General features: G+C 39.9%; 1 protein-coding gene across 2 annotated transcripts in view; it reads right to left on the bottom strand.

The window, feature by feature from the left end:
- Window positions 1-22,647, bottom strand: part of LOC309669025 (macrophage mannose receptor 1-like) — a gene marked incomplete at its 5' end in the record, with an annotated part of 66,552 nt that overhangs the window by 30,796 nt on the left and 13,109 nt on the right. For both annotated transcript variants that reach the window (XM_082479593.1, XM_082479594.1), the window contains 6 exons: window positions 1,070-1,185; window positions 2,525-2,638; window positions 8,594-8,751; window positions 13,190-13,372; window positions 17,328-17,474; window positions 19,890-20,003. In XM_082479593.1, the coding sequence (XP_082335719.1) occupies window positions 1,070-1,185; window positions 2,525-2,638; window positions 8,594-8,751; window positions 13,190-13,372; window positions 17,328-17,474; window positions 19,890-20,003 (832 nt within the window). The remainder of the gene's footprint in view (window positions 1-1,069; window positions 1,186-2,524; window positions 2,639-8,593; window positions 8,752-13,189; window positions 13,373-17,327; window positions 17,475-19,889; window positions 20,004-22,647) is intronic.

A 22,647-nucleotide genomic window follows, 5' to 3' on the forward strand; every position in this document is an offset into this window, starting at 1 on the left:
GGTGTCAGCCACCCCACCCAGTTTGGTATCATCAGCGAACTTGCTGCGGATACACTCTGTCCCCTCATCAAGGTCATTAATGAATATATTGAACAAGATTGGACCAAGTATTGACCCCTGGGGACTCCACTGGTTACAGGCCTCCAACTTAACACTGCTCCATTAATCACAACCCTCTGAGTTCTGTCACACAGCCAGCTCTCAATCCACCTTGCTGTCTCCTCATCTAGCCCACACTTCCTCAGCTTCCCAATGAGGATGTTATGGGAGACAGTGTCAAAAGCCTTGCTGAAGTCAAGGTAGATGACATCTACTGCTCTCCCCTCATCCAGCTAACCAGTTATAATATCATAGAAGGCTATCAGATTGGTCAAGCATGATTTAGAGCTACCATCCGTGACAGCTAGAGCTTTCACACTAGAACACATCTATGTAGATTATATAGAAACAAATAAGAGAAAGTGTAAATCAACAAGTCAACTGCAAGCAAAATAAGCTTTGTTTCTTAAGCCTAACTTTCATTTTCCTAAAATTCCACATTCAATAATGTGTACCAGTTGATCAAAAATTTAGCACACACTGAACCCTGGGTGAATTGTGATGGATTTTCAGGTACCAAGCACTTCTACCACCATTTGGTTTCTTATTTATATTTTTTAAAAGTAGCTCAATTATGAGAAGACCGGATAGGTGAAAATGATATCCTTTTGCTAACTTGAACTACCTTTTGAAAAGAATTCAGAGCCATATCTCTTCATTTAATAATCAAAATTGGATTCTGCATCCTTCACTCAAGTAAAACCCATCTTCAAGCCACTACAGTTAAGGGATTGACATAATCATCTATATCACTAGTGATTTCATAGCCATCGCCTATTTTTACTATAAACTGAATTCCTGGATTTGAATACACATGCAAAAACTGTGAGAAGCTCTGTATCTAAAGATAGCTGTCCTCTCTCAAACATTTTTGTCCAGATCAGAATCTTTGTTTTAATATTCAGATGATGCTAAAGGTGAGATGTTAATTCCTCACGTGATCCTGTCATGCTAGTAGACTTTTACATACCTGTCTTCAATAGTTGCTAAAAAGGCCTGATGCCTTCCACAGGTTTGATTTGCTTGAGAAAATGATACAAATGTATTCCCAATGAAGTAGCAATAAAAACCGTGTCTTTTCCAACCCTGTCAAAATAAACATTATGTGATCACATACATTCCAGCTTTTCAAAACTTTTAAATAAAAAAAAAAAGAAAAGAAAATAACAACAAAACAAAACTTATATATACCACTGCCAGCTAACCATTAGACAAAGGAAAACTGAACTGAAAAAGCCAGACTGGAAACAGGCAGGATCACAGCTTTTTATTGTTTCATAAAACAATTTTTCACATTTACTGAATTTTTAATCAGGGCATTACACTTATGAAGGCATGAGAGGCTATGCTGTGCACCTTTAGTGCCCAGTATGGGATTATAACTAACACATAGGCACTGTGCAATCATGAGAATGCTCTTGAGAAGCAAATTTCATCTTGGCTTTTCAGAAAGGAAATGACACCTCAAACAGGTTTTTTTATTATTAACTAATATTAACACTGTCTTCTAATGTTTTGTCGTTCAAATGTCATTAATTCAGGAATATGCTTACAGAGGAAGAGTTTGCTGTGACCAGCCATAATTGATGCAAATTTTCTTCTGATGGTTTTCAATTTCTCACCTATGAGAGAATTTTTCTATGAGCATGCACTTAGTTGTCTAGGCGAGGATAACATCCATAAGCATTAGGATCCCTCTATCTTCTCCAACAGTTGAATATTTGTAAGGTTCCCAGGTACTCTTTTACAAATACTGGGAATAGACATCAAAGTCTTCCTCTGTAGCAGTGTAAAGCAGACTTCAGAGAAAAGGCATTTTCTTCATGGAAGACAGTAAGATTCCCTATTACATAAAAAATTACAGTAGGTTTTTTGGAATGACTGAGTGTTATATTACCAGAAGGCGAGTATTACCAAATAAACAACAGATCCACTGGCAGTTCAGAAGGAGCCCTATCAATTCATTTTGCTCAGGCACTCATACCAAATTCTTCATAGAGACCACTACCAGAGACCACGGCAAAGCCTTGCGAATAGCATGTAGACAAGCACACCCTTCCTGCTGTGAATAATTTGGAAGAAAAACATAGGCAGAGCTGAAGAGCAAGTGCTGGTACAGGCAAATTCCTTAGGAAGGCATGAATGCCAATCAAGGAAAAATGGCCTGCTGCAGGGACTACAGATTTGAGTTTGGGTTTAAGTTCTGGAAAAAGAAAGGGAGCATCAAGCACCAAAGGACAGACAAGCCTAGATTTATTAATAGGTATCACCTATTCCATCTGCCATAAAAATGAGGCGGCCAACTGTTCTGACAATGACAATACAGGACCCATTTTTCCTGTTTTTTCTGTCACCTAGGTGGCATTTTCTTCTCTTAATCATTCCTAGCAGCCTATTCAGATCAGATAGCTTTTTCTTCACTTACTCTCTGGCAGCCCACGTCAATAGTTTCCTCTTCTGTAGAAGCTTCTGCCATGGGTTTCCTTTTACAGATGTAGCCGATTTTCTTTTCACAAGAATGGTCTGCCCAAAATCCATCCTGAACATAAGAACAGAACATCACAGTCAAGGGGAATTTAGTCTTCAAAAAAGGTGCTTTATGCTTTTAAGTATTTAATTAATTCTTTTCTAGCTTTAAAAGAAGCAAAACCTACATCCAAAATCAGCACTTCATTCCAAGCTCACTTGTACTGGGGCTGATTCACCACTGACTTACACCTTTGATTATCTACTCTTCTGAAAAGTGAACCCTTGGAGGTGATAGCAATACACCATCTTTACCAAAGACTACTCATTTATGTCACCTCTCCCCACAGAAATCCGGTGGCAACAGAAAAAAAAAAAACAAAACAAAAAACCAGAAGACTACATTCCTTAGTCAATACTTTTATAAAACCTTGAAGATGCAAAAAGTTCCTTGTCAAAGTTAGAATTAACACTGTTACTCCTCATACTACAGATTCTCAGAAGAAACAATCACATTCAGTGGGAGCTGTACTGAAAGTAAGAAACCTCACATCATGTTCCTGTTTTGGTTCAACAGATAAACTAAGGTATTAGCAGAGGAAGAGAAACTCCCTGTGCAAAGCACTCTCACCTGTGCCTTAAAGCCTCAACTTTTGTAAAAGGAAAATCATAGCAGTTGGTGGCAATTTCTTTCTCACCCCCCTTCATGGCAATACACAGTCCCTTGTGTTACGATACACAGAGTCCCCAGGCACCTGAACAACCCCGCTTCCAGCCAAAACTCTCCCAAAGCTCAACACTACTGCCTACAACAAAGAACCCTAGGATGTTCAGCTGGTGCTTGTATCTTCTCTGTCCTATGCTGACTGCAAGGCAAGCCCATTGGTGGCTGTCTCATCATCTCCTGCCATTTCTTTCTCAGTCTCACTAGGCTGGCAGGAGCTTCAAATCACCACCCAAAACTCTGACCTTCTCAATCTGGAAGAAATCAGCACAACTTTCATAACCTGACTTCTTCAACACAGGAAAACTTACTCTGAAGCTTTGGCTTTCTAGTTGCAGGAAGATCCTTTGCTGTTTTACCATAACTGTGTCTTCACTGGAAAATTCATACAGTAATTTCTGCAGACTTCCTACCATGTCTTATGAGCTGCCTTTTGCAAATATCTCTCTGTTCTCCTACTTCCTCATTAACTAAACCCAAACACTTCTTTTAAAAAGAAGGTGGTGTCATAAGCAAGGGCAGGTTTTGTTCCATAAAAACAAATGATGGATTCAGATGACTTCAGCCAAGGAGTGAACAACCCAAAATAATTTGCAATGGAATCATACGTACTTAGGTAGACAAACCTCAACAAAAACCAGCAGAAGTCAAATTATAATTACGCTTTGTTTGGTCAGTTGATGGCTGATTCCAAGAGGCAGTGTAACTTCCATAGAATCTAAAGTTATTTTTCCTACTAAGATCGACTATTTAATAGATACATATTTTGGAAGAGTTCAGAAGAACCCACAATACAATTATCTTGCCACAGAAAAGCCACACATATGAAAAGTCTGTACACAGCTAAAATCACAGAATCACAGAATTTTCAGAGTTGGAAGGGACCTCTAGAGATCATCTAGTCCAACTCCCCTGCTAAAGCAGGATTGCCTAGAGCACATTACTCAGGACTGCATCCAGGCGGGTCTTGAAAATCTCCAGGGAAGGGGACTCCACAACCTCCCTGGGCAGCCTGTGCCAGTGCTCTGTCACCCTCACCGTAAAGAAGTTTTTCCGTGTATTTGAACGGAACTTCCTCTGTTCTAACTTGTGCCCATTACCCCTCGTCCTGTCACTGGGAACCATTGACAAGAGCCTGGCTCCATCCTCCTTCAACCCTCCCTTTAGATACTTGTACGCCATAATAAGGTCTCCCCTCAGCCTTCTCTTCTCCAGGCTAAAGAGTCCCAGCTCTCTCAGCCTTTCCTCATAAGGTTGTGTTTTTTTTAAATTTATAGCTCTCACAATAGAAATTACTGACTTTTGAACGCAAGGGAATACCTGGTCTGATGGCAAACATCAACCTCTTGAAATTTAGCCTTGAAAGATGTATTTATCAGTCTGACTTACTACTTGGTATAGAAAGCAAAAGAGTATTCCCATTAAAAAGAATGGTGGAAAAACTAAAGTATTGCATATATCAACAGCTACCCTTTCAAAATGTTAAACTAATTAAAATGAAAAGTAAAAACAACATAATGAAGGAGAAGCTCAAATAAAACCACATCCAAGACCACCAAATTCAATGAAAAATATGCAAAAATCATAACACAATGAACATGCATGTTATAAATTGTCCTTTTTGACAGCATTGTTGCATGCCTTACTCTTATAATTCATTTCTAATTTTCCATTAGCAGTCTGAGGGCACCAATAGATCTAAATGGCCCTGACCATCCTCACCTGGGGCCTCTACCCACCTGCCTGCCTATGGGCCCTGGGCCTCCACTTAAGCTCAGACCTGGGCCTTCAATTCTTGTCCATGCTGTAACAGAAGTACTTGTCTCCGGCTCCAGCCATATCTGTACCTGGGCTATAGGCCTTGTTGATCCAGACCCTGACCTTTGGATCCTGGCTTGATCTTGGACTTGCCTTGTTGCTATGGCCTTGCCCAGCAATCAACAGATTGTGTCTGACCCTGGTTACTCTCTCCAGACCTGATCCTATCTCAGCTACTTGGCTTCGTCTTGGACCTGGCTCATCATCCCAGACACATGCTCCAGTTTGCCACCAGCTGCCTACCCCACCTGCTCTACTCCCTCGCTGGGGACAGTGGGACAGGCTCTGGCGGGACAGGCTCTGTCCCTGTAAGCTGGGCTATTACACTTGGCTTGTGGCTCCTCATTTGTTAGGAAGGAGCTGATCCTTGTTGCTCCCTGGTGCTTCCTTTTTTTTTTTTTTTTTTTTTTCTTCATTATCCTTGAAGGTTAATTATCTGCTGCTACATATATAAGCAGCAGAGAGACCAGCCACACAAAGCAATGGGTATGGAACACTTTTATGACAGTTCACACTCTCTGAGAACCAAAGAAATATTTAGTTAGAAGACCTCAAAACATCCTCTATTTCAATCTATCAAAGTGAGAGAGGAAGCAATCTATTTCAATTATCCCTGTTTGCTTCCAGCAAACCTGTTCTTAACCACACCAAAAAAAATCCATCCTAAGTGGCCCATTCTGCAATTTTACTAAATAAACAATTGGAAGAATTGATCACAACCTCTGTAACAAGCTGTGTATACTTGAAGAATTTTGCTCTTTTTCAGATTTCTCTTTTACAAATCAAAACCCCTTTGATTTTTTCAGCCAAAACCTACATCATTCTTTCCGTATTGCTTTTCAGCACTGATACAAGTGAGAGGATGACAGCTCTTCTAAAGCAGCAGAATGGAACAGCAGACTGCTGCTTTTATTTATAGCTACAGCCATAAATATATCTATCTATTGCAGTTGGAATTAAAAGGGCCTCTGGGGCTTAGATAAAAGTCTCACTCAATACATATTCAGTGCTGGAGGACCCCAAGATTCTTCTGTAGTGACAGACACTGCGTTAGGTGAAGGAAGAGAAAACTTGGTCTACCAGAGGATGGAGTCTTCTGCTTCCTCCCTTCCCAAAGTAAAGGCCCAGCAGCCTGAACCGGTATTTTCAGCATAGTATTAAACATGCCAGCCTACCATGAGAAACTCTACTTCCGAGTAATGATCATGGGTCATCTGGCTGTACTGAATGCTTCCACTTTCAGCATGGCACACATAACATGACTGGTGAGTCCAAATCTTAATGCTTTAAGACCTTTGAATTAATTTTGTTTTAATACCCAACCAAATGTTAGATACCTTTTATAATCTTAGGTCATCTATCAACAGATCTGCCTAGACACATACAAGCAATCACACACCACTGCGTATATTTGTAACTATTCTTGCCGCCTTGTAATTGAACTGCTTCTGTGTTCCAGTGGTTCAGTCTGGGGATGTACTTTAGGACTTTACTGACCATACAAAGTGAGGATAAGGACATAAAATAGGAATGACTCCTACTTTTCCATGCATCTCCTGATCCAGTAGGCTTCAATGAATGGCCACATGGAGGGCAAAAAAAACATTTGGTAGACCAACGGTTGTTCTTTCAAGGCTTGGCATCGCACAGGGGCATGAATTTACACCAGACCTTGCTGTTCCTGGCCTGCACCAGAGGATACTGCCAGGTCTAGTTGCGATCTCTTCCTGCCTCGCCTTTCTCCTAAAGTCTTATGGAATTAACCAGATGTGTCTTTCCTCTAATCTTGCAAAAGAAACAGAGGTAGCTCTCCCTTTCCTGGAGAAATGCAACAGGCCCTAGAATTCAAACTAACACAGTAAGTGATTTGCTTAGGTTTGCAGAAAATTAGAATCTAGTGGATCTCAGCTTCTGTACACAAATAGGGAGAAGAATGGAGAAGAATTTTTAAAAGATTAAATAATCTTACCTGTGCTTCTGACTAATTCTTCACTAAAATACACATCAAATTCTAACCTTTCAGACACAGCTGGCTGCAAATGAAGTTCCTTCCCCCTGCTCAATTCATAAAGCAATTAAACTGTTGATCTGAACTTTGGCCCAGCCATAGAACACCTCCTCAAACACATAGCTCTGCTCAGGTTGGGGAGATTAATATGCTATACCCTCTTCCATTGATACTACTGCAGTTTTGTTCTCCCAAGGATGCTGTTTCAATTCTCTCCCTCATTCCTTCCTGCAACTGATGACGTGGTCCCTTTTTCACCTTCTTCTAACGGTGCACCTTCCAACTCCTCTGTGTCCCCTACAACTTCCTCCTGCTGCAGAGCTGACTCAGCCCTCTCCCACTGCACTCAATCTCAATTCTGAATTTGAGTGTTTGTGCACCAGAATTATGGAGACACATGAATCAGCTGCATGCATATATGCCACTATTGCTGTTGATGATTGCACCTAAGTGAAGCAAGTTAGAAAACTAAGCCTACTGCTGTTTGAGCGTGGACTTACCCTATGAGGCAAGCTCTGTACAGCGTTCAGGCCAAATGGCAAAAAAAAATTTTAGTTCACCTCTTCAATTTATAAGTGTGCTCACCAAAAGTACAACCTTCAAATTTTAATTTTGCAAAATAAGCAAATGCCTTTGGTATGGGTAAATACTTTTTTTCCTCCTGATAAAATAGGTAAACCCTAAAGGAGGTGATATACTTAGTATTTTTAATTATCACAAAGAGGAAAAATACCATTTTGCAACATTATACAGAGACTGACTTCTGTACCAGGTATTACCTCAGTTCCTGTAGTACACCTACATCATTGCCATATTCCAAAATGGAGCCTTTTCAAAGCAGCCTTTTAATTTTAGATATACAGTCACTCAGTAAAGGCTTCCACTAATGCCATTGCTAACCACTTTTCTCACAGATCTTCATGTGAAGTGCAGATACAAGCATAACATCTAATCCACCTAGACCCAAGATTTATAACTTTGCCTAGAAAAATAAAATTAAGGCTTCGGTTTTCTTCTAAAGATAGTATTTATCTCTAACATCATTAAAAATTGCTAGTCAATTTTAAGGTAGCTGTATATCCCATATTCAGTCAAAGCAGAAAAAATCCAAACATCAAACGTGTCATTGTAGCTTCCTGAAGAAAGGCATTTACACGTTCATGTGCTTCACAGTGTAATTAAAAGTTTTTTCAAAAAAGCCCACGTGCACAAACTGAAATCCAGAAATATGGGGGGCAGAAATCTTTCGGGGCAGTTGCCTTCAAGGAAAGCCACCCTTGCCTGCTTCTCAGGGAAGACAACAAAAACAACCTTCTGGCAACCTTGGGCAGTGATCCTCAAAAACTTAACACTTATAAGACTCTAAAATAGTCTGCTTAAAACAGTAATACCTCCTACTTTTGTGCTTGTGCATAGAAAAAAGCCCAAATGATAAATAAAATTATAAGATAATTAAGTCAATATCTATACGACTTTACCTTTCCCTTCATAACAACACAGTCCTCTTGCCTGTTGTTTGCATGAGTGGGTTCACCGCGAAGCCACTTGGTGTAGGTGACAGGTGTCCCATCGCTCCATTCAAAATACATCTGAACTTTGAGGTCATTCAACCCAATCCACAGCTCATCAGCTGGCTCTAAAACATATGATTAACAAGGTTGATAACAGTCCTTTTATACGATGTGAACTTTTATCTTCATGAAACAGAAAATAATTTATTCTCAGGAAGGTAAAAGGCAGTCAGAAGAAATTAAGGTTCCCTGTTTTACAAAGAGGGCAGATCATTCCTCATAGTCCAGTCATCAGGAAAGGCCACTCACTGTAGTGACATTACAATAAGAATGTTTAACTTAGTATAAAACTGTCATGGTTTTGGCTGGGAGCACACAAAAAAGTTGGGAGGAGACACAGCTGGGACAGCTGACCCCAACTGACCAAAGGGATATTCCATGCCACGTGACATCATGCTCAGTATATAAAGCTGGGGGGAGAAGAAGGAAAGGGGGGACGTTTGGAGTTATGGCATTTATCTTCTCAAGTAACAGCTATGCATGATGGAGCCCTGCTTTCCTGGAGATGGCTGAACACCTGCCTGACAATGGGAAACAGTGAATTCCTTGTTTTGCTTTGCTTGTCTGTGCAGCTTTTGCTTTACCTATTAAACTGCCTCTATCTCAACACATGAGTTTTCTCACTTTTACTGTTCTGATTCTCTCCCCCATCCCACTGGGGTGGAATGAGCAAGTGGCTGCATGGTGCTTATTTGCTGGCTGGGGTGAAACCACAGCAAAAATAGCCAAATTACTCCCTTTGTGGAATTATGTTGCAACACAACTAGGTTTATTCTTTTTTTCCAGCTCAAAACTCTTGTAACAAGATATGAATAAATACCTAAATAACATGATACTTCCCCTTTTCCTCTTACCCTTAGTAAAGAAAGAAGTGCCCACTTTCCTCATGCTCAGACACCCAGTGTTGTCTTTTAGAGCTGACAACCAGAGTACTTGCAAGTCTTCCCATTACATGCGTTCCTATATTTTATCTAATTTCAGAGCAAAATGAAATTCATGTAGTTGTTGGACTTTTTTCAGTTTACAGTTAATTGAGTTAACTGCTGGGTTTTGGCTGGAAGGAAAGCGCAGTACTGACCAAGGATCTTACTTTACAGCTGCTGTTTCTTAGAGCTTTATTTGTCTGTGCTTAAGATCATCCACTAACATATTACTACTATAATGTTCATACATAGTTTAGTTTTGAATAAACTATTTGAATAAGGAGGACTAAAAATTTGGGCATTTATAATCAGTCTAAACTCCATCATCATCAAAGGGTATTTCTCTCTAGAACTGATTTTATGACTTTCTTCAGTGCAATTGGCATTTTTTAAATTATTATTTAATTATTTATTTGTAGTCTGTCATCCAGCCTATGCTAAAGGCAGCAGGTGTCTACTTTTGTCCACAGTACTTTGACTCAGCTCACACTGACCAACTACAAGCACAGTTATTTCCTTAGATGGCAGTCTTTCCAAGCAGAGTATGAACTACTCGGTTGCTAGAACTTACTCATTATGAGTATTTTTCATGAATGATAGGGAGAATACTTTTTAGCAGTTTTTCCCACCATTTATGATCTTGCATTTCTATAACCCATCTACAGCACTTAGAGGTGTTCCCTGTTCGGTTTGTTATCATAGTTCTTGCCTTCTTCCAGAAGTCTTCCTCTAACATCCTCTATCCAGACTGAACAGAGTCAACCTGATAATGAAACCACTCACGGAAATTAAAAATGGGAATGTGAGCCCACCCAAAAAGACATCAGCTGCAGGAGTGGGTCTCTCAATGAAACAGGAACTGTTTCTTTTCTGTCACTGCTGTCACTAGCAACAGAAGTGCCTGTAAAACAGTTAAAAGTCATTGCCCGCAAGGCAATCATTTCCAATTATCACATTTCAGATGAAGGTTTTCCTAGATACCCCCACAACTTAAAATTCTCCTGTGACATTTCCCCATCTGCTAGTTACAGAAACATGGAGGCTTCCCATTTTAAGCAACCAAGTTGCTGCAAAAATCATGGTCCCTGCCTGTCACTTTAATGGAGTCAAATCCTTTCTTTTCCCCTGCCTTGTCTCTCCCATCTTTATTATACCCAGATCAGTCTTCATAGCTCATCCATACTGTCCTTACGAACTCTCCCCCAATAAGAAGGGCTCAGATTCATAGAATCATAGAATGGTTTAGGTTGGAAGGGACCTTGAAGATCATCGAGTTCCAACCCCCCTGCCATAGGCAGGGACACCTCCCACTACACCAGGTTGCCCAAGGCCACGTCCAGCCTGGCCTTAAACAACTCCAGGGATGGGGCCTCAACAACTTCTCTGGGCAACCTGTTCCAGTGCCTCACCACCCTCAAAGTGAAAAATTTCTTCCTAATGTTTAATCTAAACCTGCCCTCTTCCAGTTCAAAGCCATTTCCCCCTCATCCTATCACTACATGCCTGAGTAAAAAGTTCTTCTCCAGCTCTCCTGTAGGCCCCCTTTAGGTACTGGAAGGCCACAATAAGATCTCCCCGGAGCCTTCTCTTCTCCAGGCTGAACAGCCTCAACTCTCTTAGCCTTTCCTCATAGGAGGGGTGCTCCAGCCATCAGGCTCTATTTTTAAACAGGCATCCTTACCCCTTCTTCCAGACTGCTCTTCATGTTCGGAAGTCCATAACATCACATTTCAGTACCCTCCTTTAAACTCTCCTCTGCTACCAAAATTGAAACCTGTTCCAATTCCACTGCCCATCATGCTCTCATTCCCTCCTTAGCTACCACCATCCATGCTCTCTAATCTCTTTTTTTGTTTAGTTATTTGTTAAAACCTTTCTGTCTATGTTTATTGAGGACCTAGCACAGCAGAGGCCTCATCCATGGCCAGAGCTCCTACTATGGTGGGCTTAAACCATGATATTACGAACAATAAACAGCATTTTTTAACAAAATGATTACATCAAAGACATCTAAATAAGCCATGTAAAACAGAAATGGCCAAGAGCCATTTCTGGCTCTGTAGAGCCTCTTTGTACATAACATTTTCTCCTCTGAAGCAGAAATACTGTCACAGAGTTTTGCAATCATCTCTAAAGCTGGGTGATTAAATACCAAGGGTTTTTTTTTCCCAGCCACTTGTAAATAAGCTGTTTCCCACTCTCTCGGACATGCACTGGGCCACGTTTGTGCTGTATCACATGTTGGAATTCTGTGTAAACATCCAGAATGCACTTCTTTATTCTTCTTCATGTTCCTCTCTGAAGTTCTCCTTTGTGGGCGACACCAACAAAAGCTCAGCTACTATGACAGTACTCATCTCATTGTACCCCTTCTTCCTTTGTTTTATCATGGGACTGTGAATTGTTTAGCACAAAGATAGACTTTTGTTCTTTCTGTACAGCACTTACTGCAGCAGAGTTCTGATGCAGACAAGATTTTCTAGGCACTCCAATACATGGTGTTCTCATCTCAGTGCTGAACAAGGGTAATCTGATACTGTCATAAATTGCCATAAAAGGCTTCTTTAGTTGATCCAATTTTATTCCTCTGAAAAGAATGCTTTCAAAATAGTCTGTTGCAGTCAGTGTGCCATATGTGAAAAGCCTGGTTTCCTTCAGGACTGTTTGCCTTTCAGAAACATTCACTTTTAACAGTGCAGCACAGTCAGTTCAGGAAAGGTCTTTGGAGAAGGCATTAAACTATGAAATAATCTACTTCCAAGGAGCAAGGTGAAAATGCAACTAATTTCCTTTAGAGCCTAATTTCTTTCAAATGTCCTCATCAAGAGGTCCCACCTTTCCTAATAATCTCCTTTGAAAGAATGAAAGTCTCATGTAGTTCAGGAAAGAACAACAAATCACTCCTCAGGAATGTGAGGACAAGCACAAGTTGCCATGGAGTTGGCTAGGATACAAAACTAAAGCATATCAGTTTTTATGATTGCCACTCCAAGACTGCTGTTACACTGCAGCCCAAGGCATCTTACTGCACTTTCAGTGAAGGATAAACTAACTCACACTCACCTGGCACTAAAAACACACATAGGATCAGTTACCGCTAAGAAGCATACATAAGTGTGAACATGCTCCTCCCGTCGAAAAGCAGTAACTGATCCTACATGCAAAATGTGGTCCATGTAAAGCAATAGCAACCACAAAATTGCCTCAGTGTCAGCATGGTTGCATCTCCCCTAAAGAACACACAGCTTCTGTAGCTTAACTTGCAACAATTCGAGTGCGTGCTCAGAAACCAAGCACTTAAGTACCATACTTAATTTGGGGCACATCTGAATCCACACACTGGGACAGATGGCTTCCTTTTTCAGAAGAAACACAAGCAGTGTGACTTGAAAAATATCGATATGGCAGTGCTGTAACAGGACCCAGACCTTCCTAAACTGTCTTTGACCAACAGACTTTGCTTCCCCTCATCTATTTTTTTTTAAACAGCCTCCTCCTTCTATTAATAGATACAACATATTCAAAACCCTTTATTTTCTTAGTATAAATATATATATGTTATTGTAAAAAAAATACTCACGGTACCCAAGCTGAGAAATAACAAAGCTGTACTCTTCAACATTATGGATGCTCGCCAGATCCCCATCCTCTTTTCTGCAAGATGTTAAGGCATCTTTCCATATTTTGGGGTCCCTGTGGATTATGTAACAGTGACCAGCATATGAAATCCATTGATCAGGACATCTAGTAGGCACATTAGTCTCTGAAAAGAAAAATGACCATGAAGAGTTTCAGAATTCTATTCTTAACTAAAGACTGAAAATCACATAAGGAAAGATTTAACAAACAAATTAATTATATATTTTTTTCATGAAGAACGGCAGAGCTGAAAAATATGTGCAGGGATAATAATCTGCACACATGAATAAAGTTGAAACTTTCAAATTTTTTTAATAGAACACTACAGTTGCAACCAAGTGCTTGCAACTTGTGAAAAGACAGAATTAAAAATTACCATAAGCACCATTTTGACTTTTATATTCATACATATATACTGAAAGGTATGGTCTGCAGAACTGTGCTTTATCATTTTTCTACACTCATCTCAGCATTTCTCTTCCTCTTCCATGCTATATAGCTATGTGTTAAGAACCTGGACTTACAAAACATATGTATGAAGGTTATTTTTTCCCCAAACCTTAGGCATTTTATGGATTAGCCCCATTTGCCAGATTAGCAAAGAAAAAATAACTAGGTCTACAGGATCACAAGAAAACCCAAATAAGAATACTGCTTTTAGAAATCCTTTTTAAAAGCTCCGTTGAGAAAATTATTCTGTCAAAGTAAATGATTTATGCTTAAAACTTGTTTCTAAAAGTTCAACAAAACAGCACCAGATTACTGCCAACAAACTACATTGCGGTTCAGCAAACAATTCAGCTTTGGGAAGAGTGCCACCCGAACATATAATAAACAGACTATTGCTGTTGTAGAAACAAATCATAATCCTTGCAGCACTTTATAATCAGCAGATGGGTTTAGCAAACACCAATATATAAAGTAGAACAAAGACAGCAGGTTTGCAGAAATTCTGTTGGCAAAAAAACTTGTGAATGTCAGGGAAGAAGCAATGTGTTCTGTATCAATGTGGGGTATACTCCATAGAAATATTTAAGTAGGCATTCAAAGTCATGACCAGTCAGGCCCAGGTTGCAAGCACATATCCTGTTTCAACTGGAATGATGATTAGTGGATACTTAGTGCAACAACACAGCTATGAACATAGTCTGCTGTTTGCAGACCTGCATCAGAAAAGTGCTAGCATGTTCTCACAAAGTTTAAGTAAAACTGAACTTTGTCACCACAGGACAAGGGATTCAGTGCTTGGTCAGAGCCTTGCCAATCCTGCCACAGGAGAGGAAGAACTGGAATAGAAAGTGGGGGAATCCCAGAAAAACAAACTGAATATATGTGGTGCTGTTGGGAGAAATGAGAGAGGACATATGTGGCAAATGCTGTTGTAGAGCTCAGTCTGATGCTTCAGACAGCTGCCTAGTTTGTTCTATGTCTGGTCTCAGCTCCGAGCATATACATTTTACAATGTATATGTTACATTTTTAACGTAACAGTCAGAAAATTGCTTTGAAAAAAAATCTAGCCATGTATGCACCCAAAACATAGTGCATGCTTCTGCAAACTGCAAAGACTGAATAGAACAGACATCAGCAGTTCAGACATGGCTACAAAGACAGTCACAAAGGTATTTATTCTCTACTGAGTCTGTGAGAGTCTCTTTTTCAGACCAGAGGAGACTGTGAGACTATTGCTGTGAACGCTAAAGCAGCTATGGCAGGGTGTGAGGCTCCTTTGCTTGTAAACCCAGTAACGCCAGGGAATTTGTTGCAGGCCACAAAACAAGAAAAGCAGGTGACAGTCTAGTTTCTTTGGTGTAAGAATGACATAGCTGGGGATTTCTCAGTAAAAGAAAGTCTTCAGTTCTTCATTTCCACTACTCAGCAAAAATGAATTCTGTGCTTCCCTATTCTCCTTTAAAGAAAATACACCACAACACAAAGCCATACAGTCTATTTTTCATCCTAATGGAAACAAATACTACTCCCTGAACTTCATTTGACTTAAGCAAAAGAAGCGAAGCAAATTAAAACAAATAAGATGAAACAAAGGAAATGACATTAATGTGTAAAATATATTATTCCAAATGTAAAGCTGATGAATTTACTGTGGAATAGATCAAGATACAGAAATTAAGTTTGTAAGTGTAGAATGGTTATTCCTCAAACAGAGAGCAAATACTTTTGTAAACTACAATCTTGGTTTCCTGAAGTCCAAAGATCTTACAGTGATTGACTTGGGGGTCAAAAAGGGTGAAAGCACTAGGTGAAGTCTGTCTCATGATTCAGGCATTCAGATTTTTCTCTCTCATGTTCTCTGTGGTCTGATAGGAGAGAGCTCACGCAGCAGTCACAACAGTGATACTAAGAGCATTTATTTCCTCTAACAGAATGTTTTATGAAATGTTAGAAACTTAATACTTTAAGATTACTACACCTTGTTGGATTGGGATGAAATCTATTTTGGCAGTCACTTGGTGGAGGTAGACAGACAGACAGACGTCTCTTCCTTAGAAAATTCAATTAAAAATATACAAGTTTTGCAGTACAAATTAACAGGTTCCTATTAATCCACTTTGCTGTATTACAGGACAAATGCTTTGAAGCCCAAAGATTCTGCATCACTTAGATGTATAAAATGATGTGGCCCCCTGCTGGAAAAAACACTTCTGGTACAAAAAAAAAAAAGAACAGCTGTTGGCTTCATGAAAGTCTTCATCTGCAACAAAAATAAATATTCTAGAAAGATTTTTCTCTACTTTGTTTGGGACACAAGTGTGATTATATTCTGTTGTAAAGTGTTCTTCTGTCCCAGAGTCCTCACATACTGCCTTGTTAGGCTCACTTGTAACTTCTGGGTTTAAAATTTCAAAAGATTGACTCCCTGTTTAATGTTAACTGCACAACTAAGTGCATATATAAATTCACGATTAATTTATTTCTTGACTTAGGAGCCCTAGTCAGGAAAACATCATCTGCCATGAGTTTACACCATTAGAAGCTGAGGGCACTTAACACCTTGCATGATCGCATGCTTATTCTTTTTATGACTTCCCCCCATGGGACATTTTTGAAAATATTTTATGAAGTGAATCACTGCCAATCTCTGGTTAATCTGTCACCATGTTTACTCAGCAATTTCTGTACAATTTAAAACTTTTGTCTCATTTCTGTTTTTCCTCCGAATTAGTGGTAATCTGGGGTGGGGGAATCAAAAGTCTAATGCATAAGAAAGCTATGGCCATTAGACCCCCTCAAAACTTAATTCATATCTAAATAAGATAGCAGCCAGTGTGGAATTGATAGTATATTTATGGGCATCAGTGTTTAAGAACTGATGTATGAAACCTGAAAAGCTGAGCAGCAGTCAACTGAACAATCTAAGACAACTTATATAAATTAAACTATTCAGTTATCAGCTGTATACAAATATTAACAAAACGTTACATCTTCATTTAGGAAAGAATTAAAATATGCACTGAAGCCCTTCTCAGCTAAGGCAACAAATATGCTTGATTTCGATACTTTAGTATTAATGTAATGAAAGTATTAATAAATAATTTTATATACCTATATATAAATATATATATTTATTTTATATATTAAAAAATTATTTAACCCTCTCAACAGTATTTTTAAAAACTCCTCTAGTCCACTACCGACTTGCACTGGCAAACTCACTCTATTTCACAAGTAGTAAAAATGACAGCATGAAGAAATAGATTAGTTTCATTGAGTACATGGGGCTTTAAAAAGTTAAATCACTTTTTCTTAAAAATTAAATTACTTCTCTTTTTATTTTATGAACAAAATCTGACAGTTCTGTTTGTTTTTGGAAAAGAGAACTCTACCATTTCTGCAATTTAGAACTCAAAGCTACTGAAGAAAAATTACTACACAGGAAGTAGGGAGGCCAGAACAAAAAAGAAGTACACACTGTTCACTTTTACAGGGAATCTTGGTCAAGCAACAGTCTGCAGAGCCCTTTACTTGGTTTTACCATGTGCAATAATGAATACCTATTAGAATGACAGATTAAAACCCCTGGTCATTAACAATTTATTGAGGGCTTATTACCAAACCTACCTGTAGGAATAATGAAAGATTCTAAAGTAGTATTTCCTCGTTTACAAATATAGCCAAGCTTCTGATCACATTCTCGGTTCTCCCACTTAGCACCTTTGCCAGGGTTTAATGCTGCACAGATTTTTCCAGGTTCTGGAGAAGGATGTCCTTTAAAAACAAGCAAAACAAAACCTCAACAACAGCAAAGTACAAGCACATCATGGTCAGCCTCCCCATTACTCTCACATTCTAATCTGTTCCAAGCCTTATTTATAAGATACATTAACATATAGACAACTGTGATTCTCCACAGTCTTTTAGACTAAACAGGGAAGTGCATTCCCTTAAGAGATATTTTTTCACAGCAACCACAAGTTGAGATATTTATCCAGTTCACAATTTAACAGCCTCTTTACAGGTTCAAATTCTTGATGAAAGGTATTACAGTGCATCTATTTATTTTGTCTGGATTTTTTCCCTTTCTAAATGAAGAACATCCAAACTCCAGACCACAATCTCTAGGTGAAAAAACTGTTCAGTAAACTGGTTAAACTCTGTACTTAGTATAACAGTAAAGACTGAAAAATAATAAGTATTTATTTTGCTAATGTGAACTTCTTATCCACTTGTCTAAACAATATGACAACAGCAGGATATTGGGATATTTTCAGTTGAAGATTTGCATTAGCACTAATGGAAACATCTAGAAGAAAAGCAGAACCTATAGAACAGAGTAAGTCTCTGCAATAAACCAGATGAACTTTCCAAGATCTGGTCTAATGTGATTGAACTTAACATGGATTTTCTTTCATTTCTGAACACATGCCACTATACTACATAACAAGCAAGTGTCAGTACTACTCAGCAATGAACACCGCAAAACAAAATTTTTTAGTGTGCAAGGTTGTACACTGAAAATTTTCTCATATCATTATGATTTCGTTACCTTAGATTACAGTTAGTCTTATATTTGCAGTCACGATATATAGTCTTCCCACAGAAGAAAAAGATATGCTTACTTCAAAAATACAAATTTAAATTGTTTTAATGCACACAAAAAAGTTCAGCTGTTAGCAGTTAGCTCTCCCAAATGCCTAACGAGCATAATTTTACTCTAAATGTTGATAAGTTAGTTCCCATGTTTTTCTGTTATTTATTTACGGATAGCGAGGCGAAAGAATATGAAGCTTCTACAAATTCTTTTAAAATATACTAGTGCAAGAACAGCCAGCTCTTAAACATCCAGGGTAATGGGGATGAGATAGAGGTAGTCCAACCAAACTAAAGTCATGAAGGAGATAACACAAATACAAAATAGGTTATATGGACTTAAAGAGTATTATCTTTGAATGAAATTAAGGAACATAAGGAGTTAAAGATAAATGGGGCCCATTTTGGTTACACCAAAATCCATCTAATTCTTTACAGGACAACTGAGAGTTGTCTGCACTTTTCTCAACCATGTACAGCTCCCCTTGCTGCTTTGGCTCTACCTCACAATCAGATTTCCCCCACTCTTCATAACATGCAGATCCTCATCAGTGCATTTGGATGACAGACCTATAAATACCTTCACAGCAACTTGCAGTTCAGCCCATCTGTTTACCCTTGTGTGCTCACTCCATTGGAGAGCTATTTATAAAGTAGTTCAATTCACTCTTCAAAGCTTACCTACTCCAGAAGTTTGTTCACCTGAAAAGTGCTTTTGGCCTTGTCTACACAAGGAAGCCACTGGGTGATACAAAGGAGCGTGCATTTATATTTACTGCAGATTAAATATATGTGACATGCTCAGTGAAGATAAATGAGTATTTACACTGCATAACTTCAGACATCTACTTTAAATTAGTCTCCAAAGGCTTCCTGAATAGCCAGTGCAAGGGAACAAGGGTTCTGCAAAAAGACACCTTAGCATAGGCACTCTGAATAGTAAACCAGAAAAGCACCTCTTCTTCACCATGTATACAGTTGGCATAGAGACCAACTTTTTAATAATGGCATCAGAGTTCAACACTGCAACTACAAGCGTGAAGTAGCTGGGTTTGCTTCAAAGTAGACTAGCCTAACATGTTCAGTTTGATACATGTTACTGCCATGGGTAGGCTAATCCCAAATGAAAATGACAATCTAATCTAATCTTCCAACAAATAATTAAAACAAACTGGAAAGGAAAGGAATTAAAAAAAAAAAATCCAACAAAAAAACTGAAAAACACAAACCTAAAAAACCTACACTGACCAGTCTAATCTCACAAATGAAGACACCTACAGCATCAGATTTATTGTGTATTCATATAGAAATAAAGTAAATTAAGCAGATATACAAATGAAGTGTAAATAGATGACTTTTAAAACTTTCCTCTGGATTTTGAGGCTACCATTTCCATTCTGAATAATAAATTAAGCCCAGTGTGTATCCCTAGCATAAGGGCAGCTACTCACAGTGTTTATAGCCATAGTCAAAATCTTTCAACATCAAAACAAGCTCAATAATTGCAGGAAAATAGAGTACTAGAAAAGAAATATGTTACACAATGACCAAATTTTTGCCTTTTAAACTGAGTAGCAACATATTTAACCTTACCTGGAACCCAATTTAAGTATCGAAAAGGAGCACCACCAACCCATTGCCATCCACTGTTGAAATTCAAACTGTTAAGACCAAACCAGAGAGCAGAACTCAGTCCGCCAGTCAAACCTAGGTAACAGAGACAGAGAGAGATACTGGAATTGCACAGCAAGAGCAAACACTTTCTCAAAACGAGAGCTGAATTCTAGCTAAACCATCTGCTTCTACTTTTTCCCAGTACAAGTTTTAACAACTTTTAACCTTTTAGTTAAAGTGACTATGCTAAAGCTGACACATGTCATCGTTTTAAAGTCTTCACAGTTTTAGGTGAGGAGAATTGTATTACAATAGAAAACAAAATGATACTTCTGCATGCTCTTTATAAGCCAATGATCATAAATATGAAACAAATCATTTTTTTGCATATTTATGAAATATTAAATTGATAAAGTTGCACAAAAGGTCACAAAACTTACACTTGAGGAGGGGTAACTTTGATCTCTTCAAGAAACTGCTTGGGGAGATCCCGTGGACTAGAGCTCTGGAAGGCAAAGGGGCTCAAGAAAGCTGGTTGGTATTCAAAGACCACTTCCTCCAAGCTCAGGATCGGTGCATCCCGAAGAGCAAGAAATCACCCAAGGGACGCAGGAGGCCTGCCTGGTTGAGCAGGGAGCTTCTGAACAAGCTCAAGTGGAAGAAGGAAGTTTACACTCAGTGGAAGAATGGCCTAACCCCTTGGGAAGATTACAAGAATGCTGCCAGAGTGTGCAGGGATGAAACAAGGAAAGCCAAGGCCACCTTGGAACTAAACCTGGCAAGGGATGTCAAGCTCAACAGGAAGGGCTTCTTCAGGTATATTGGAGGCAAAAGGATGACCAGAGAAGCTGTGGGCCCACTGTTGAATGAGGCAGGAGCCATGGTGACAGAGGATGTGGAGAAGGCGGAGTTATTGAATGCCTTCTTTGTGTCAGTCTTTACTACCCGGCCGAGCCCTCAGGAGTCCCAGGCCTTGGAGAAAGTAACGGGGAAAGAGGAAGACTTCCCCTGGGTTGAGGAGGATCAAGCGAGGGACCAGTTAGGTCAATTAGATATTCACAAGTCCATGGGCCCTGATGGGGTGCACCCAAGAGTGCTGAGGGAGCTGGCAGAGGTCATTGCTGGGCCACTCTCCACCATCTTTGAAAGGTCCTGGAGAACAGGTGAGGTGCCTGAGGACTGGCGGAAAGCCCATGTCACTCCGGTCTTCAAAAAGTGCAAGAAGGAGGACCAAGGGAACTGCAGGCCGGTCAGCCTCACCTCCATCCCTGGAAAGATGATGGAACAGCTTGTTCTGGGCATCATCTTAAGGCACATGGAGGAAGAGAAGGCTATCAGAAGTACTCAGCATGGATTCACCAAGGGGAAATCATGCCTGACTAATCTGATAGCCTTCTATGATGGTGTGACTGGATGGATAGATGAGGGAAGAGCAGTAGATGTGGTCTACCTTGACTTCAGCAAGGCGTTCGACACAGTCTCCCACAGCATCCTCATAGGGAAGCTTAGGAAGAGTGGGTTAGATGAATGGACAGTAAGGTGGATAGAAAACTGGTTGCAAGACAGAGCTCAGAGGGTTGTGGTTAGGGGCGCAGAGTCTAGTTGGAGGTCAGTGATGAGTGGTGTTCCCCAGGGGTCAGTACTGGGTCCAGTCCTGTTCAATATATTCATCAATGACTTAGATGAGGGGATAGAGTGCTCCCTCAGCAAGTTTGCTGATGATACAAAGCTGGGAGGGGTGGCTGACACACCAGAAGGCTGTGCTGCCATACAGAGAGACCTGGACAGGCTGGAGAATTGGGCGGAGAGGAATTTTATGAAATTCAATAAGAGCAAGTGTAGGGTGCTACACCTGGGGAGGAATAACCCCATGCAGCAGTACAGGTTGGGGGCTGACCTGCTGGAGAGCAGCTCTGTAGAAAGAGACCTGCGAGTCCTGTTGGACAACAGGATGACCATGAGCCAGCAATGTGCCCTTGTGGCCAAGAAAGCCAATGGCATCCTGGGGTGCATCAAGAAGAGTGTGACCAGCAGGTCAAGGGAGGTCATCCTCCCCCTCTACTCTGCCTTGGTGAGGCTGCACCTGGAGTGCTGTGTCCAGTTCTGGGCTCCCCACCTCAAGAAGGACAGGGAACTGCTGGAGAGGGTGCAGCATAGGACTACCAAGATGATTAGGGGACTGGAACACCTCTCTTATGAAGAAAGACTAAGGGAATTGGGTCTCTTTAGTCTGGAAAAAAGACGGTTGAGGGGGGACCTGATCCATGCTTATAAATACTTAAAGGGTGGGTGCCAAGAGGATGGAGCCAGGCTCTTTTCGGTGGTGCCCACTGACAGGACAAGAGGTAACGGGCACAAACTAGAGTATAGGAAGTTCCACCTAAACATGAGGAGGAACTTCTTTACCTTGAGGGTGGTAGAGCACTGGAACAGGCTGCCCAGGGAGGTGGTGGAGTCTCCATCTCTGGAGACATTCAAAACCCACCTGGACACGTTCCTGTGCAACCTGCTCTAAGGTGTCCCTGCTCTGGCAGGGGGTTTGGACTAGATGATCTCCAGAGGTCCCTTCCAACCCTATCCATTTTCTAAAATGAACCTTGAATAGTTTCTTACCGTGTATTTTATCTGCCAATAAAATTAACAAATGTGAGTTTCAAATTTACAAAAAACTGTAAAAAAACTGTTCGCATTTTATCAAACTACATTAAAATGTGATCATTTGAAACATCATTTTTTA

Source organism: Vanellus vanellus (genome assembly GCF_965231255.1).
Source record: "Vanellus vanellus genome assembly, chromosome: 2".
In the NCBI taxonomy this organism is placed as follows: Eukaryota; Metazoa; Chordata; class Aves; order Charadriiformes; family Charadriidae; genus Vanellus; species Vanellus vanellus.